Source organism: Trachypithecus francoisi, unplaced genomic scaffold, assembly GCF_009764315.1.
Source record: "Trachypithecus francoisi isolate TF-2019V2 unplaced genomic scaffold, Tfra_2.0 Lachesis_group14, whole genome shotgun sequence".
Lineage (NCBI taxonomy): Eukaryota > Metazoa > Chordata > Mammalia > Primates > Cercopithecidae > Trachypithecus > Trachypithecus francoisi.
The window spans coordinates 38,659,297-38,672,294 of NW_022681459.1; the positions used below are offsets into that span (position 1 = coordinate 38,659,297).

Below are 12,998 nucleotides of genomic sequence, written 5' to 3' on the forward strand. Positions count from 1 at the left end.
CTTGACGCTCTATTGGACTCCTCAGGAGTGAATCTGTCCATGGTTCTTTGGCTCTATTTTGTAGAGGACTCAGGTGATGTCTACACAAAGTCCTTTTATCTCAGGATCAAGCCCAGAGCGGGAAACGGCCCCATGGACTCACTTCCCCACCTGTGTAGAACACCGGATCCTCTCCTCTCTTGTGGCTCCGTCCTGGTGGCCAGAGCTCTCCTTCCTCTGTGGATCCTGCAGCGCTGAGGAGAAAGGGAGCTATTCCCTCTAGGATGCCCTGGGGAGGGATTCTCAGAGGGTTTTTCTGGTAAATCTTTGTTCTCCCTCTGCTTCCCCAGATTTGCAATCACAGTCATCTGGATACTGTGACCAGGGATCTTGCCTGGGAGTCTGTCCTCCAAGCACTGAATACCAGTCTGTGGGGGACCTTGGCAAATGTCTTTGGAGGGTCTCGCTTATGAGCAAAAACAGCAAAGATGTTCAGTCTTTGAAGATGGGAAGAATTAAAATGTTAACTTGGTTTGATGACCAGAGTCTGTCCTCAGGTGAGCCTGATATGTGATTGCTCTTGTCATCGAGCCCCCAGCTAGGATTTCCAGGGAAAAGTTATGGTTCAAATTCAGTAGTGAGTGTGGTGGGGGTGGCTGGAAGATGATAGAAATTATTCATCTTTGATCTGTAATGACATCTAGAATCTAATAAATTAAAAACAATAAACTTAAGAAAAAAGATAATTCTGTTAATCAAAATGAAAAATGAGATAGATTATGTCTACGACTGCATGATGCACCCTGGACTCTTAACAAGTATTTGTTTGGGGAATTTTATGGGGATGTAGGAAAACAGCTGGATGGTTATGTTGATATTTACATTGGTGAATGTATCACCTGGCAGTTCCAGTACAATGATTTTTTTTTTTTTTTTTTTTGAGACAGAGTCTTGGTCTGTTGCCCAGGCTAAAGTGCAGAGGCGTGATCTCAGCTGAATGCAAACTCCTCCTATCAGGTTCTAACAATTCTCCTGCCTCTGCCTCCAAACTAGGTGCAATTACAGGCATGTGCCACTGTGCCCAGCTAATTTTTGTATTTTTTTAGTAGAGACAGGGTTTCACCATGTTGGCCAGGCTGGTCTTGAACTCCTGACCTTGTAATCGGCTCACCTCAGACTCCCCAAGTGCTGGGATTACAGGCGTCAGCCATCGCACCCAACCACAATGAGATTCCAAATGCTCCATTTAAATAACCAAATAGTGAGATTTATTATAGACATTTAAATACAACCAATCGATATATGTTACTGAAATAAAATGTATGCTGTGTTTTGGGATTGCATTTCAAGCGTGTCATTATTTTAAGCGTTCCTTTTAGTGTAAGCCATGTTCTCTTACATAATTTTCATAGTTTTTAAAAAGGTTTATTGTGTTTACATAACACATCAGGCATATTAAGTTCTATTTATTTCCAAGTAGAAACGAGCTATTAGATCTGGGCTTCGCTTCCTGTTTTCTTCTCATCGCTTTTTCTTTGGTGATGCAGAGATGGTCACAGGGAATCCAGCTGTCCTTTCCTCCCACTTTAATGAACAGTGGGTCACCGAGGCTCAGCACTGTCTCACATACAGGAAAAGGCAGCCCACGGCCCCATCCCTGCCCACGGATATGCTTCCTGGTAGATGCCCCACCAGCCCTTAGGCTGAGGACAGAGAGAAGAACAGGTCCACAACTAAGGAACCTGGACACCCAGAGGTTCCGGGAGGAAGACACAACTGCTGGGACAGTGAGCCCTGGACAGAGGACACTGACTATGGATTATTTTATGTGATCCTCCTCAGGAACCCTCAGAGACAGAGACCCCCAGTCCCTGCATGTCTTGATGGCCCAGGTCATTCCAGGTCCTCCTTTTGTTGCTGCTCTAGGCTCCAGGCCTCCTCCTCCTATGAGTCCCAATGAACAGTCTCCTCTTCAGGCTGCACCCTCCTTACCACATCTGACCCCACACCCGTCTCCTCATTTCCCCATAAACCATCCCCTGCTCACTTCCATTAGCATTTTGGCATCATTCTGGGATCACAGCCTCCCCAAGGATGTCTCTGCAGGATATCCATGTTGCAAAGAGCTCAGCCCCTTGACAGGACAGCTGGGCCTGGCCCCCCCAAGGCTGAGCATCTCTCTTGCTTTTCTTCTACACCAGCTCTAGGCCAAGCCATATCTAGACCTTTCAGAATGCTGAGCTGATGTTTTCTTAAGCATCAGACTTCCTCTCTCACATCTGTGGGTCCCACAGGCTGGATTCTCCTTTCATGTCATTGCTCCCAGAGTTTCAGAGCTCAGGAAATGGCCAGCATACCTGCACCAAAAGGAGGGGACACCTGTGGGACCAGGTCGAAGGGTCCTAGATTTCTAGGTCTCACTGACTAGATTCTTTCATTTTCTTTTCTTTCTATTTTTATTTTTATCTATATATCTATCTATATATCTATCTATCTATCTATCTATCTATCTGTTTGAGAAGGAGTCTCTCTCTGTTGCCCAGGATGGAATGCAGTGTCATGATCTCGACTTACCGCAACCTCCGCCTTCTGTGTTCAAGTGATTCTCCTGCCTCAGTCCCTCGAGTAGCTGGGATTACAGGGGCCAGCCACCACGCCACACTAATTTTTGTATTTTTAGAAGATATGAGGTTTCACCACGTTGGCCAGGGTGCTCTCAAACTCCTGACCTCAGGTGATCCACCTGCCTTGGCCTCCCAAAGTGATGGGATTACAGGCGTGACCCGCCCTGCCCAGCCAGGCTGGATTCTTTCTTGTCATTTCCACCTCATCCCCACCCACCATGTGTGGGCAGCTTATTTTGTTTCTTGAGACAAACTGATTCTCTGTCCATTGGGAAGACCAGTAAGAAAAGGAGTTATTGTCACTGAACTCTTGCTCCTCTTTCACTAATATAACCAACAGCAGAAGCCTTGGCATGAACTGGTGTTGGTCACAGGCAGAGATAAAGGAGGGATGGGCAGAGAGGATGAGTGGGGCAGATCTTCTCTCACTTCTCCATGGAACAGGAACCTTTGGTAACATAGAGTCAGGGTGCAGCTGTGTGACACTGATAACCAGACGGGTCCCCAGGCTGGAGCCCAGAGGTGGTCTAGGAGGCTGTGTGAATAAACCCAGAGCAGGAGCATCAGGCTGGGACCACTGAATCACCATCACTGCTGTCCTAGGTCATAAATTTAGGGGCTGTCTCTGGGAGGCCTCCGTAGCCATTTCCATGGGAATGCCCAATGTTTCTGCTGCTCCCCATGCAGAAAAAGGAGACTTTGAGATGGGGACTCCTCAAGAGTTTCCCAGGGAGGAGTCACTTGAAGCAAATATTGGGCAGTTTCTGTACCGGGATATTCCACAGACTCACCGCTGGACCCTGATTCAGTGAGACGCTGCAATGGTGTAAGAGAGGAGAAGAGAACACAGTCAGGCCCTGAGGGATCAGGAAACCCACCCTCAGCAGTCGCCGTGGTCCTGAGTGGGATGAGCTGTAGGAAACTCACATCCCTGGCACCTACTTCCCCCGTGGACAAGGAGCAGCCTCAGCCTCGTCTCAGCCATGGCGGAGCCTCCCCTTGACTCTCTCATGTCCTACACAGAGCTTTACTGGCCCCAGGTCTGCAGTTACCCTCAGACTTAACCCCATCGCCTGACATTTCCACTGAAATGCAGGTACCCAGGACTGAGCCAGGTCAGCACTGTATCTGGAATTCCTCCCTGACCTGTGTCCTCAGGCAGCATTTCATATTGGAGTGCCTTGTTCCTGGGACAAAGTGAGCCTCAGACAGCCCTGAGAACAGACTACTGGGGATGGAAGGGGAGGTCTCTGCTTGTACGCTGGAAGAGCAGAGAACATACTGCAGAAGACTGTTCACCTGCTACCATGTCCCCAGGCTCTGACCACGACGTGAGCTTGGAAAGCCTCATTTTGCTTCTTTCAAGAAAAAAGTCCAGCTCCACATGTCCTGATGTTAGCACACATGGACAAGCAGCCAACACTTCAGGGTCATCAGGTGGTTTTCTTTTGTTCTGTTTTTGTTTTACTGAGACATCAGGAAAATGGGTGGGAAATTGACAGAAGAGACTTTAACCACTAGAAAGTACATCCAAATGTAGTTTGTGCCTAGGCCAGTTATTTTAAAATTTAAAAATTGTTACAGAGCAAGACCCAGAGCAGGGTGAGATTTTGTCCCACTTCCCCATCTGTGTGTGTCACTGTGAGAAGCGCTGCTGTGCCAGGTGGCACAGTAATAGTCAGCCTCATCCTCCGACTGGAGCCCAGAGATGCGTAAAATCCCTGTATTCGCTGAAGCATCTTTGGATCCAGAGAAGCGGCTGGGGACTCCAGAGCCCTGATGCTTATCTGAGTCTGATTTGTACCACAGAAGATACCGGGGAGGACTCCCTGGCTTCTGCTGGTACCAGTATATGTTGTAGACAGCAACATTGATGCCACCACTGAAGGTGCATGTGAGACTGGCAGATGCTCCAGGAGATGCTGAGAGGGAGGCCGGCTGAGTCAGCACAGGCTGGGAGAGGGAACCTGCAAACACAGACATTAATGGGTGCTAAGGCAGAAACCAGGGTCAAGTTTCTCAGGGATCTTTGTCAGAAGAGTCACAATCGGGCTGAGGTGCTGGCCCTTGTCTCTGAGGTCTTTTTGTACCTGTGCAGTGAGAGAGGAGCAGGAGGAGGAGAGGAGTCCAGGCCATGGTGGACACAGCCTCTTTCCCTGCAGTGAGACTGGGCTGCCCCAGGCCTCCTTTTCTTCCCACCCTCTGCAGAGGAGGGACTGCTCATGCAAATGTGTTTCCACCCAGGGACTGCCCAGCCCCTCCCTGAGCCCTGGGGATGCAGCTCAGCTCACTCTGCAGACTGAACAGGAGGAAGATTTGCTTTTCTTCTTGCAAGGCCCTGGGAGGAAACACCTGTTGAGACCATACACAGGTCCCTGCTCAGGGATCTCTGCCAGGCCAGAGGGGACACAGTGGCCAAGTGCCCATCAGTGAACATAGGACCCAGCCCCCAGGGTTGGATTTCTTTGATCGAATGGTCCTTACTGAGCAGCTGTGTAGGAACCACAGGGCAGCCCCACAGTATCTGATGCTGGTCCCAGGACACACACTTTCCCATGGCTCAGAGACTTCAGAATCCAGCTGGTCTCCGCAGCTCTCCAGTCAGTGTCTGTATTCACATATCCATGGTCTGATTCCTAGACACTGCTTCTCTCATGCTGTGCATTATTGCTGTGATTTCTCATTCCCAGAAGCAGTCTTGGTCTGTGGGATGTGCAGACCTGTACATATATAGGTTTTAAAGGTGTCAGCACCCCAAAAGGGCATTTTAGAAAAATCTATTTGCCCACATGTGCCATCAGAGTGTGCATCATGGGAAACGGGTCAGCTAAGGAGCCAGGTTGAAGGGCAGCTAGGAGCTGTTCAAAAAGACAGTGAATAATGAAAATTTTCCAGGAAAAATAAAGGATCCAAAACATGTTAAAGGCAGCAATTCAGCAAAAGTTATATTTACAACTGTTTCAGACATTTTATAGAGATTTTGTGATACAGGAAAACTAATAGATTTGCTAGACTTACCTTTACCAGTGAGCAGTGTGACATATTTCACTATTTTATGAACTTAGCCATTATCTCCCTAAGTAAAACATCATTTTCTGCACAGGTGTGTCATATTTTTTGGTCAATAATTTGTTCTACCTGTTACACAAATTGTATTGTGATATTACCACCTGTAATTTTTCACTAGGTGTTTTCAGTTTATCAGAAAGATCAGTATGTATTTTATACACAAAGTTCTCTTGCAAATGAGTTGAATGTCTGAGGAGACAAAGGCAGAGACCACCACTTCTCAGTGTAGCCACATCAATGCTTGTGCTAACTGTGCAAATGGCCTCTGGATTTCTAGACTCACAAAGTGTTTAGTGAATAATCTAGAATCAGGATCACTCACTTTTCTCAGGCACTCTCTCCTCAAGGCATTTGGAGACATCCCTCTCATTCAGATGGGGCAGGCAGGGCACTCCCTGGCTAAAGACCCTTAAGTAACTCCTCATTGTTATTATAAAACCTGAACCCTGAGGCTTCAGCCCCCTGTCCTTCACATTGTGGCTCCTACACACCCCCACAGCCCAACTCACAGCCCCTGCCCTTGCTTTTAGGGGTCCAGGCTCACTCACTTGTCTTTCCTGGGAAACCCTGAGCTCCTGTCTTTTCCACGTCCTCCACACCAGCTTCTCCTCTGCCTGTTGGGGAAGATGGGCTCCTACTTGAAGTCAAAGTGTAAGCTTATATTTTGCCCACATTGTACACCTGTTAAACGCAGAACATAAACATCTCATCACAAACAAGGATATTTTCAACACTGGTTAGCATGGAAACTTTTGAGTCATACAAATACACAGACAATTTTCTAATGAATTGTTTGTGTCTTTGGCCAACTTTGACCATCATCAATATGGTTCATCTTGTTTAATTTTTCAACCCATTTTACCCATCCACTTACTCCCTCGCTGGATGATTTTTACAACAGATCAACGAAGCAGTATCATATCATTGGTACATAAATTAACAAATATATACATTTGAAGTGTACCATAATTCTTGTTCATTAAAGCAACAGATACCAAGGACTCTCACATTAATAGATTTGGTTTTCAATCATCTATGTCTAAAGTTAGTTTATTGTAGCAATTGGGAAACTGAAGGAAGTACAATGAATGCTACGATTTGCAGATGCAGGACTCACAGCATTGCATATGGGATTAGAATAAAGTCCAGATGGGCAGCTATATTTGTAACTGTTTAATGGCTTTACCCTGTTGTCCTAGTGCAGAAATATCTCTTCTGTGGACACAAAGCGCACAAACCCATCTTTCTTCCTTCAAGAATTTCCTCATCAAAGCCTATTATGGGACTTGGGGTTGATGAGTTTAGTGTTTGAGTTGTATTGATCATATGGCTGATTGGAAGCTCTGTAATGAATATTGTGTTGAAGGATATCTAATGTAAAACTTCTTAGTTATATAAATATTGCCAGAGATTTTCCCAACTCACCCATGTTCTGTAGTTTATTTGCTCTTAAGAGATTTTGTCCCCAGAATTTGCTTTATGGTCTACTTGCTCCCTGTGGTTTTTTAAGCAGGACTGGGAAAGCCCATCACGCCCCCTCCACTTTCTCCACATGAACCCATGGGATGCAGCATATGTGGGTCCATGGGAATCAGACCATAAATGAGTGAACAGAGGCCGTGATTGGCAGCTGCAGAGACCAGCTGAGCTCTCAAGTCTCTGGGCCATGGAGAGGTATGTGTGATATCTATGTATTTGCATATCCATATCCTTCTCCTGATAACCAGATGCAAAGACAAAACTTCATACTTAGTATCTTCTATTGAATGATCTTGGAATTTCAAATACAAAATATCCAGAATTTTTAAAAAAATTATCTTGATCTCAGATCTGTTCATCTTTTTGGGATTCCAGTATAGGAGAACCCACATATTTAACAAACATGTATTAAGTCTATCCTTAGTGTCAGGCAGTGTTTTGGGCAATGACAAGACAGAAAACAAGAACAATAAACCATCTCATGGAGCTTGGATCTCAGCAGGGGAAACACGATGAATGGAGTCACTAACTGTACAGAAACATCTTCATGTGGCTGGCCCTGCCCTGACAAGTTCATCACTCTCGGGATCCGAAGCCCATTGCTGACAGCTGAGAGACACGCATTTCCATAATTCTGAAGAATGGATTGACTTGCTCACAAGTTGATGATGTTATTTGAATACACATGTTAAATATCATCCTGCTTCAACAGAATGAGGTCAATCTCCTTGGCCTCACAAATGGCTGGGGTCTTACTGTAGGGCAGAAATAAAACAGAACATTCTCATCATCCAGAAGAATTCCTAAGGGGAACCAGACAACTGAGTATGAGGAGGGAACTTCATTATCAGACAACCTCCCTACCGCTCTGTTTCTGATGGAGACAGAGCAGCAGACACCAGAGGCCCGGAAGCCTGCCCCAGGAAGGAGGCAGGGATGAAAGGAGGTAAACAGAAGGGTTGGTAAAAATGCCTGGGAGGGGACTGGACAAACTGCAAATTAGCGTACCCTCAAGTCAGGCACCTCAGCACTGACACCTCGCTTCTCATGGTTTCTGAGGTAGCTCCGGGGAGGTTTGATCACGAGCTTTAACAGCAGCACCGTTAGTGTGTAAGGCATCATCCCATGTGCTGTAGAAGGCTCTGTCCTGATCCTCAGTGCTTTTGCTCCATAGAAAGGAGCCAGGTCTCTCTCTGGGTGTGCAAAGTCATGTTTGAAATAAATCTCACTGAATATGACAGAAGGGAAGCAATGAGTACTGAGTCCCAGGAGATACCCAAAGAAAAAAGGTATGTGAGGCACTCAGTAACAGAAGGAAGATGTTGTCAGGCTCTTATCACAGGAACAAGGTCGGGTCTCAACCTAGTGACCTCTTTTCTTTAGTCTTACACACACCACGGTGTGGGTCACGCATATTTTTCCAGCTTAGCTGCTGCATCACTTGCTGGAGACCTCATCTGCCATGTGGACAAAGTTACCATCTCCTAATTAGACCGTCCACTTTCATTCTCTCCCCTCCTTTTTCACCTTGTTTGGAGAAGCTGGACTTTTCTCCTCAGTCTCAAATCAGGGTCCCTGTCTTCCTTGCTTACAACTCCCTAAGGGCTTCCTACTGCTTTCCCCGTTCTGGCCAGTGTCACCTCTTGGATACACCACAATATGCCTTTTTTCTATTGACTTGCTGGCCCTCACATTTCTGCTTGGTGTCAGTCCTGTGAAGACAGGATCCCTGTCTGTCTTGTCACCTCTGTATCCTTAGCACTAGACTTGACCCTGGCATATAGTAGGTGTTCAATAAACATTAAGGAAAAACAGAGATCTTTATTACTGCATGTGCCTGAGACAGACTCAGTTGGATTCTGTCCCTGCTTGCCCTGGCCTATCATGACTCTGTTCCCAGGGCAGCCTGTTCCAGAAATCAAGGACTTTCTGGTTCTCCTGAGGCAGTCTGACAATGCTGTGGCTAAGAGGTCTCTCTAAAGTCTGGCCCTGAGAAAACAAAGCAGCATTCTCTAGATCACTGTCCCTAATCTGAGCCTTGGACCCTGGTGAGCAGCAGCACCAGCAAACACACACACACATGGTAAACAGCCCAGCTGTCCTGGTTTTATGTGGTGCTGCAGTTAGGTTATGCTCCTAGGAGACCTGACATGTTCCTGTGTCACTTGCCCAGACTGCAGCACAAACAGTGCCTCCAGGGGGCTGTCTGAAGCCAATAGTTGAGATCAGCGTTATCCTCAGCCTGGAGCCCAGAGATGCTTGGGAAGGCCTCCTTGCCAAACTGGTAGCCTGAGCATCCATCCTGGATCCTTGCAGGCAGATATTTGCTTCTATAAATCAGATGTTTGGAGGCAGTTTCTTGTCATTATTGATACCAGGACACAATTCCAAGAACCTTTTTGCTGTTGCTTCCAGGAGATGGTGACTGGTTTCATCACAGACAGACTGTGTAGGCTACCAAGTGAGCCCTGACTGCCCAGGACCCTGAGAGTCAGGAGAGAGACACAGGATGTGGAAGGTGACTCCGTGAGTCAGGGGAGCAAGACAGAGCCCTGGTCCTCCCAGTGCCAGTCCCTGCCTTTCTATCCCTAGCCACCTGTACACAGAATAAGGAGGGAGAGGAGGAGGGGTCTGCTCCATGGTAGAGATGTCTCTAGAGCTCTGCTTCCTGAGCCACACAGATTAGGGGGGACAGCCCCTCTTCCATGGCATCTTTTAGAGGAAGGGTCTGAATGCAAATCTATGCTGATCTCTGGCTGTACCCCTCACAAAGGATGCTGAATCTGGTTGTCCTCCTTGAGGAGAGGTGAGTGGGAGGTAGCAGAGCGTGTCAGTGACTCTCAAGGCACCCTGGGAGGGCACAGCTGCTGCAGGACCCCGGGACCACTAACCATCAACAGACACCAGGTGTCTGGTGTCCCAGCTGAGTCCAGCTGTGAACTCACTTCCCAGGCTGCACAGAAACCCAAGGGTCTCTCTTCCTCTTTAATTCCTCGCTAGATCAGCACACAAGACAGAGTGGTGGAGGCTGGGGAGAACTGATTAGCATATTTGTGTGGTTCACTGGATTCACTGGAAATACTGAGAAGCCCAGGAAGGAGAAGGAGGACCCGGCTGAGGTGAAGAAAGAGAATCAACCAAAACTTTGGGGTTCTTCAGAACTAAAGGTATCAGAGACATTCAAGAAAAAGAATAAAAATATGAGTGTCATCTTTCAAGGACAGATCTAGAAAAATGCAATGAGTTTTCTGTTATAAAACGCTTGATAATTAGCTCAGGAATTCAGAGGGGAGAAGTGGTGGTAGGAAAAGGAGAGAGACCCAGGAAGGGAATTCAGGAATCAGAGATGCGGAAGGGGAGAGCGTACGGATGGGCTACACTATAGAAAAGAATGGAAGAGAAGCCAGTAAGAATGTTGGACGGGAGCAAGAGGGGAGGTCAGGTTTGTTGTCTGTTTGCTTTTGTTTTTGTTTGTAGAGAAAGGGGAGCCTCTCCCAGCTTTGCCGCTGTCCTCCCTGGTCATCTCCCTCCATGGAGTGTGGGTGCTTCTATCATCCAAGCTCATTAATTCCCTATGTCAGAGGTTTTACTTAAGTTCTTGTCTGCCAAGGGTTCTCTTTATTTTATACTGTTCTTATGGACTTATTATTATTATTATTACTAGAGACAAGATCTCACTCTACCACCCAGGCTGGAGTGCAGTGTCACGATCATGACTCATTGCAGCTTTTAACTCCTGGGCTAAAGCTCTTCTCCTGCCTCAGCCTCCTTAGTATGTAGGACTACAAGCCTGTAGCACAATACCCAGCTAATTCCTTTTTCATATTAAAAAAATACAACCGTAGAGAAAAGATCTTGCTCTGTTGACCTTGGCTGGTCTCAAACTCCTGGCCTCAAGTAATCTTCCTGCCTCAGCCTCCCAAAGTGCTAGGATTACACACGTGAGCCTCTGCTCCTGGCTGGACTTATTACTATTGAAACATATATGTGGATTTTCTGTGGCGGGCACACTTTGAAAATGCAGAGACTGCATCAACAATTCATACTCATTCAATCAGAAACTGCATTTTGTAAGATCCCCGGATAATTTGTATGCACAGTAGAGTTTGAGATGTACTGTTCCAACACATGCATGAAGACATTGAAATAGTTTTGCATATAAATTGTTCCTCGTAACTGAATCTATTATGCTCCAGCAAACATGAGCTGGAAACCCTTGTTTCTCTAGGTTGTGTATTGTGGAGTCAGGCATAAGGTACTCCAGGCTTTGCACTGAAAATTGCAGGCATTTTCCCTTACCGAACTAAACCTATAGAAATAACCAGGCATGTTTTAATAATAACACAATATCCCATCTTTGTCTGAAAATTTAACAATTGGAATTACCTATATAACTGTATTTTTTCATTGGTACTCAAATCAAAATAAAATTAACAAACCTGCACATTGTGCACATGTACCCCGGAACTTAAAGTATAATAAAAACTTTTTAAAAATTAATAATGATTCAAATATTTTATCCTTTTGAAGAACGGAACACTACTCACATTAACCTTAAAAGACAAGAGCATAAAAATGTGTAAAATCACAAAAAAAAAAGCACAAGATTTGATCACCTTTGTGGAAATATTGAGAACAAAAATGAAAGAATGCTTCCAAATGAAGAAATGTACTGATTTTGATTGTTTGCGATGAGATAGTTTTGCAGTGAACCTGATGGTTTTTAGTATTCTTGTTTTACATAATAGCCATGTATTGCTTTGAAATTAACTCAATAAAACAAACTTGGGTAATACACAAAAAGAACAGTTTCTTGTCTTTGCTCTTAGCTCAGAAAGCCCATACTTTGAAGAAGCTTCTTTCTAGAGGAAATATATTTAGGCTCAACCTTTAGATCTGATCCAGCTGTTAGTGTTCCTTTTGGAATATAAAATAATTAACTCTTCTTTTTTTTTTTTTTCCTGGATCCAGTAACTCCCAAATCATTCTCACATTTCCTGCACTTCAGGGCTTAAGCAGAAATAGGAATCAATTCATACCCGTCCCTTCCCCTATGGCTGGTCCACATGTAGGCTGCCATGAGAGCTGGCGTGTCTGATCAAGTGATCTCCACATCACAAGGGCCTAGGGAGGTTTATGTCTTGGTTCCTCTTATGAGTCTATCACTGTGCTGAGCACCACTATAGTACAGCAAGCAGTAATACTCAGCCTCGTCCTCAGGCTGCGCACCTGACAGTGTCAGGGCAGCTTTGCCATCAGCGAGGGAGCCTGAGAACCGGGCAGGGGTCCAGGAGTATTTGCTGTTTGTATTGTAAATCAGTGCCCTGGGGGCTTGTCCAGGTTTCTGCTGGAACCAGTTTGGATAGTTACCACTGGTGACTGCTCCAGTGCTGGAAGCACAGGTGAGAGTGACTGTCCCTCCTGGGGACACAGTCAGTGAGGGCTCCTGAGTCACTACAGCCTGAGAATTGGACCCTGAAACAAAAAAACAGACACAGGTTAGACATGAGAAAGGGAGAAAAAGGGATCCCTCCAAAGGCTGGTATTTGAAATCTCTCTTAACCTGGGCAGTAAGTGAGGAGGAACTGGAGGAGGAGCAGAGTCCAGGCCATGGTGCTGATATTGGAAGAGACCCCTGGCTCCAGAGCTGGGGCTGGATTCTGATGGCTCTTTATCTCCTATTGAGCTCTGTGCAGGGAGGGGGTGTGTTGTGTGCTGCTGTATGCAAATCTTTACTGCCTTTATCACCACCTAGGTCCACAGTCCTGAGAGCAGCTACACTGTGAGGGGCCAGCCCAGGGTGGCTGTGTGCTGTGGATTTGCCCTGTGGGAGGAAGCAGCTGCTCT

At 46.1% G+C, this 12,998-nt stretch overlaps 1 long non-coding RNA gene and 1 gene segment (V, D, J or C); one reads left to right on the top strand and one right to left on the bottom strand.

The window, feature by feature from the left end:
• Window positions 1-3,257: 3,257 nt before the first annotated feature.
• LOC117096659 lies at window positions 3,258-12,461 on the top strand. 2 transcript variants are annotated; one of them, XR_004442570.1, is made up of 3 exons: window positions 3,258-3,268; window positions 4,250-7,346; window positions 7,576-12,461. It is a non-coding gene; the product is annotated as an uncharacterized LOC117096659 (long non-coding RNA). The 2 variants fall into 2 exon arrangements; XR_004442571.1 differs by having other exon boundaries at window positions 4,250-6,323; window positions 7,186-12,461.
• LOC117096651 lies at window positions 12,271-12,874 on the bottom strand. The segment is given in 2 exon segments: window positions 12,271-12,626; window positions 12,715-12,874. Coding segments are annotated over 2 exon segments (390 nt in total).
• Between the last annotated feature and the right edge of the window lie 124 nt (window positions 12,875-12,998).